Raw genomic sequence first — 6,075 nt, 5'->3', positions numbered from 1 at the left:
TCTTTTTGTTTTTCCGAGGCACTGGGTAGCTGTGACCCGCTGGGTGAGGCTGGTGGCTCTGGGTGCGTGGGGACCGTGTGTGATGGGAAGTGGCATATGGACAGGCTGGAGATGGGTCAGCGTTGAGATGACTTGTTGGACTCTTCCTCCTGGCAAAGGCCCTGGAGCAAGGGCTTTAATGCGCTGTATTTAATGAACGTAATTGCAAGTCATGGGAATGCTAAGATCTGTTACTTGGAGGCTGGAAGTTTAGGGAAGGAAAATAGAATTCCTAATGCAAAAAGAGCTGCCTTGTTATGTCAGAGCCTGGCTGCCTCTTGGGCATGTCCTAGCCTTGTCCCCGGGGCTCTGTCAGTAATACACTCGCAGCTCTTTAAGGACATCACCAGAACAAACCATATTTTTCAGAAAGGTATTTTAAATGTCAGGGAAAGGGGTCTGCTGTGTGTGTAAGAAATCCCAGTGCAAGACATGGCAATGCTTCCATTTTATTAGGATTTTCTATAGGCGACAAATGGATTTGTGCTATCTTCTCCAGAACGGTTGCACCTTTTAGTTTTGAGCGGAGTTGGAGCGTGGAGAGGGCTTTTGGCACATACCCCTCTTCTTTATGCGCACGTTAGTGTTTCTTTGCCTGGAAGAGACGTTAAAAATGCTAGAGGATGCCCTCAGGTCCCTGATACATGGAAGAGCCTGGCTCAGAGGACAAAGAAAGAAAGAAAGGAAAGTACTGCTTAAATCATCATTTAACTGTTATGCACAGTAAGTAAGGCCATGTATTCTGACAGAGAGTTCAGGGTTATCATGGACATGTGTTAATTAGTTCCAATAAGCTCAAGAGCTGCTGCTTCCTGACACCTCTTGGCAGAATAATTCACCTCTGTGCTATAGGATGGCACCAAGACACCTCTAATGCCTGTCTGGCTGCTGATGATAAAGGTTATGACTTTGTTTTGTAGGTTTTTTACAGACAAATGCCTGCCATCATGTCTTGCTTGGGCTTGGACGTGCCCACAGCCTCCCCTCCTGATTGTTTCTGCAGCAAAAGCGAGGAAAATATTAAAAAGGCACCTGCAGAAAATTATTGTTATTATTTTTTGCCCAGTAGTGGACTTAATTACTCCAAATTGTTCCATTTTCATATGGAATCGTGATGTTCTCATCAAACCCAAAGACAAACCCATTTCTCAGGTGCATAGAGAAATGCTGGCAAAATGATTTTCAAGCTGTTTTGCATTTTGCAAAAAGCGTTTTGCACGCTGGTCACAGTGAGGTGACCAAGGGTGACAAGTGAGACACTGCTGCCGCAAGGACCTGCCACATGCTCTCACAGGAGTTATTCCCAGACTCCTTGCAGGCCTCCAGCTCTTGTCAGACTGGTTACACACACAAAACTGCAAATGACACTTCATCCTGCCTCTTGGCTACCTGACTTTTCCCCATGGACCAAAGCTTTATAGACGAGGACATGCCGTTTATCTCTCCCCTGGGCCATTTGGCACCGGGCATTTCCAGCGTCCTGATGCCTGGTCCAGACCGGGAGAACAAATGGCTGTTGTTCCTAACCCCAAAACTTCTTCGCTTGGGAATGCTACAGGGAATGCAGGGCTCAGGGCTTTGACCCGCAGGAGCAGCACGTTTCCAGTTGCAGCTGCTGAGACCTTGGGTGAAGGGGCATTTGAAGACGTCCAGGATTGCATTGCCTGTCAGTGCAGGGTGGATACCAGCACCAGCTTCTCATCCATCCCTTCCCTCCCTTGATTCCTGGCTGGCTCTGGATACACCACTGGCTCAGTCTTCTTTTTGTTACCCCAAGCTTTCCTTCTTGTGACCACTGAGGTCTTCCATCCCTTCCAAAGCCGTGCTCCACACTGGGGTGAATGTAGCATCCTGGATGCCACTTTGCTCCCTGCGCAGCTGGCTTTGAAGCCTTGCTCGCTCTCTTTACCCTGCTCTTGGTTCATGGCCAAAGCCCTAACGATGTTGTGTCTGATGAACCTCCCACCCCCATCTGTTGCACAATATAGCCGACAGCTGGTGCTGGGCTGCTGGCTTCCAGCATGGTCATTACCACCCTGCCATGCTGTGCTGGGTCATTAACCATGGCGCCTTCGTTCGGGAGATCCTACTCAGCATGTCTCTGCCTGACTGCATCATCTTCAGCCTTAAAACATAAAACCAGCATTTGAGCAGGCCAGGAGCAGAATATAGGGCAGTGGTCTGGGTTAATGAAGGAAAGAGGCGACAACCAGACCAACAGTTCTTGTCCAGGCTCTTCTTCCTGGTGGTCTGGATTCTTGTTCCTTGTTACTGTAGATTTAGCTGGAAGGAAATGCTCCTAAAAGCAGGATTTGGCTCCACAAGCCCATTCATCCAGGGATAGAAAAGCTGGAATCTGAGCTTCTGTTAGAGATGTCTCTGCGGATGGCAGATGGGTATGTGAGCCTGATCACCCAAAGCCCCTGCTGTCATCAGGTGAAACCAAGGGTGAAGCTCCTTTAGCCCCACAGATGGGGGCATCTGGCTACAGATAAGACTCAATCTTCCCAACAGAGATTTTCGAACTACCTAATAGCATTGAGTGGGAAGTAATTCCTTCACTTGTGTGACACAGAGTGCTTCCAATGTATAAATATACTCGAAATTACCTAGGGCCCAAGCCAGATGAAATGAATCAAGTCTTGCCAGAGATGTCTCTAGCATTTGGACCTGGCCTTCTGCTAAGACAGTGCAATCTGGCACCAGCATAGATTAAATATAAGGCTCGTTCTTAAAAATACCCAGAGCAAATTGTATCCTCTCATATGCTGAGAAGACAGAAAGCAGAGCTCAGCTATAAATTGCTGGAGTGAAAACCTGTAGTTTTTTCTCAGCTACCACACATCTGAGGTCACCTGGAAAAATATTTTTCTGCCTGCATGCTAGATCTGGGCAGACTTTGAGGACTTTGCCATTTGTCTGAGTTCCTGGACACCCGCCAGCATAGTCCGAGCAATGGCTGCAGCTTGGCAGCTGCAGGTGTAGGGAGATTTTGGCCGTGCAGTCCCTGCTTGTAGGCAGTTTGTGCACACAATGGACCTATTTCGCAGACGGAGTCCACATGCTCAGAGCAGCAGCTGCAGCATCTGTGCGGGAAGCCAGATTCATGCCAGATGTGCTGGGCTCACTGCCCGTGCTCCATCCAGCTGCACGCAAAACAGCTTTCTTTCTAGGAAATCCCAGATACATGTAGTAGCCCTCATCTGTGTGATATTTAGACTTGCAGGAGGTCCCCATACTCACAGGTTCTGAAAGCACAACAGGCACTCATTGCCGTATAGGATGTTGTCTGTGCCACAGACGGGGTCAAAGATCTTTGTACAACCTTTTCCTAGGTCGTAATTGCCACAAGCTGCCTGGAGACACAAAAAGGTAATGCTGAAAATGTTAAACATGCTTTCAATTTACCAAAGGTGCTTTGCAGTCACAGGGGGGTATGTATTTTATATATCTTGATAACCCATCCCAGCTTGCTCACGGCTCTGCTATGAACTCTCAGAAACACTGGGACCACCTGTCACCATGCAGTCCCTTGGCCAGCTGAACTCCACTTGGCACTGCTGCGCACCCTCAGGAGTTACAAAATTAAGTAATGCTCCACGGGCAGTACCTGATCATGTTCTTCCTACTTTTTATTTTTATGCCACAACAATACCTGCCTTCATACTTGCAAGCCAGAGAGTAAGGGGAGCTTTCATCTCCTTGGCAGGTAACAGCAGTATTCAGCTCTTTGTTAAGTTTTCCTCCGCTGAGTGTGGGGGAATGCAGTGGGAAACCAGTATTGTCACTGGGATTTTGCTGTGGTGCAGTGGCACCTTTGGGCTGCCAAACCAGCAGCTTCACTGTGTCCAGCAGTGCTGGCTCCCTAGTGTATGGGCTAGGGCTGTCTCACTAAAGCTGGGCATACCCCCGTGCTACACATAACCAGGAGCCTTCACCTCTGTTCCTTTGCCAGCAGCTCCATCCGCTTCAGCGCTTCCTAGAGAAAGAGTGGAGGGAGAGAGAAAAAGTCTTAGCACCCATCACTCGGGCTGGTTTCAAGGGGGACGTAGTAACGATGCTTTAGGCTGAGAACCGTATATCTTCACTCAAACACCTTTGTCTCAACAAGTGATTTCTTCCCTTGGATCTCCCCCATTTCGCAGCCAGGTCCCTCCCTGCTGCATCTGCCCCTTTTCCCCAGCAGAAACACTGTCAAGGCCAGATGTACTTCTAGTGACTTTCCCTGCCAGCTGCAGGGGAGCAAATGTGGCTGTTGTTATCTCCTATTACCCCTTCATAGGTAAATGAGAAACTCCTGTCGATGCTGGACTGGTGCTGGGGTAAATCCAGGGTGATTTTTCTCATGTCAGTGGGTTTGTACCACAAGGAAGCAGAGGAAAAGACAAGTTGCTGAAGGTCTCTACTAGAATGGTTGGACCCTGAGGTCTCACACCAAATGGGAGCAAGCTGCGACTTTGGTGGGCTTCTGCATGAAGAAGCTGGCCCTGAGCTGACAGCTGGGATCACATGCATGGAACATGAGGTGGATATATTTTGAAAAACAATCTGAATTTGTTTGGCAAAAGGCAGTACTGGGAAGACCTTGGGTTGCTTACAGAACCAGAAGTCATCTACGTAGAGGATTTAGACTACACCTACATTAACAACCAGTGTGGCCCCTAAGCAGTGGGTCTGTAGAGTGAAATGGTTTGGTGCTGAGGACCTGATAGCCACACCGTTTAATGTTTTCAGGGATTTTACTTTGGATTAGCACCGGTCCAGACCCAGGAACTGTAGCTCACTATACATGCTCAGTTCATCTGAAATGAGTCCAGATTTTGTGCTCAGACAGCTCTGCAATGGCAGCTGCCGCACAGTAAATAGGATGATGGAGAACTTGTTTCAGAAGCACCCTCCTGTTTGGAATGAACCCACTAGTGCAGAAATCCCAGGGGAACAGGACCTGAAGAGCAGCAACAGCTCATGTTCTCACCCCTCTGCACCATATGGGATTTTGAAAACACAGCTGGCTTAAACATTGACTTTGGTGGGGAGAGCTGCATTTTCCCTTGCATAGATGCATTTCCTGTCCCTTGGGTTTGCTTTTTTAAAACTGGAATAGCACCTCTGCACTCTAAAAGAATCGTACCGTCCCAGAAATCACCAGCTCCAGGCTGAATCCTAGCCCTGAAGGGATAGTCTCAGCCCAGCAGGTCTGCTCGCTGTTGGGAGCAGGTGCCATGCACCCTTTTAAAGCCCGTGCTTTAGGCTTGCTCACAGACCACTGGTTTAATGCACGCTGGCCACTGCAGCATTCTCTGATATTCCCTGCCCAGGGCCACGGCAAGGTCCCAGCACCAGCTGGCCTCTTCCCAGGCTTACCTTCCCCGCAACGGACCTGGGAGCTTTAGCCAGGAGAAGAAATGGCTCCTAAGCAAAATGTCGCACTTACCTTGGTAGCAGCAGTGTGCCAGGGAGAGGAGCAGGAAAACACCAGTTGCCTTCATGGTCAAGGTAATGCTTTACTGGGGACAGCAAGAAGGAAACGGGACACTTTCAGGCTTTCAGAGTTCCCGTCTCCCGACAGTCTGTGCTGGGACCTTTATAGCTTTCCCCATCTCTGGCACCACGCTGCATGGCCAGCTCCACCCCATAGTCTTGTGATGACAACATTCAAAGTACAGGGACAGCACCAGGTGGCAAATGGCTCATTGGTGTGCGCAAGGATGAAAGCCTTTCTGAAGCCAATGGAGGTAATGATCCTTATCGCTGGCGAGGACTGGAGCTGCATCTCAGGTGTGAGAAACAGCCTTGGGTCTGCACTGCAAGTGGGTAAAAAGTGACTTTGTACAAGAAGCAGATTGGAGAAATAGGCAGGACAGCAAGGGAAATACATGTGTTAGCACAAGTAGTGTGGCTTTGATTAATGACCCTGCCACTGCCGCTGGCAGGGCTCTGGGTGAAGATGGCTTTAGTCCGCACACGCCTTTCCTGGCATGATCTGCAGAGATGGGGTGTCACAGCATCCCTTCCCTCCCCAGACAGCTAGGGACA

General features: G+C 49.2%; 1 protein-coding gene across 1 annotated transcript; it reads right to left on the bottom strand.

Moving 5' to 3' along the window:
- Positions 1 to 474: 474 nt before the first annotated feature.
- Positions 475 to 5,610, bottom strand: SPINK1 (serine peptidase inhibitor Kazal type 1). The gene is made up of 4 exons (XM_040604747.1): positions 5,474 to 5,610; positions 3,978 to 4,018; positions 3,283 to 3,395; positions 475 to 634 (listed from the first exon to the last, which is right to left on the bottom strand). Exons 1-4 carry the CDS (start codon positions 5,526 to 5,528, stop codon positions 553 to 555), a joined length of 291 nt encoding a protein of 96 aa, XP_040460681.1. The 5' UTR covers positions 5,529 to 5,610; the 3' UTR covers positions 475 to 552.
- Between the last annotated feature and the right edge of the window lie 465 nt (positions 5,611 to 6,075).

Source organism: Falco naumanni, chromosome 8, assembly GCF_017639655.2.
Source record: "Falco naumanni isolate bFalNau1 chromosome 8, bFalNau1.pat, whole genome shotgun sequence".
Taxonomy (NCBI): Eukaryota; Metazoa; Chordata; class Aves; order Falconiformes; family Falconidae; genus Falco; species Falco naumanni.
The sequence above is the reverse complement of the archived record's forward strand: the minus strand, read 5'-3'. Positions and strand labels throughout refer to the sequence as shown.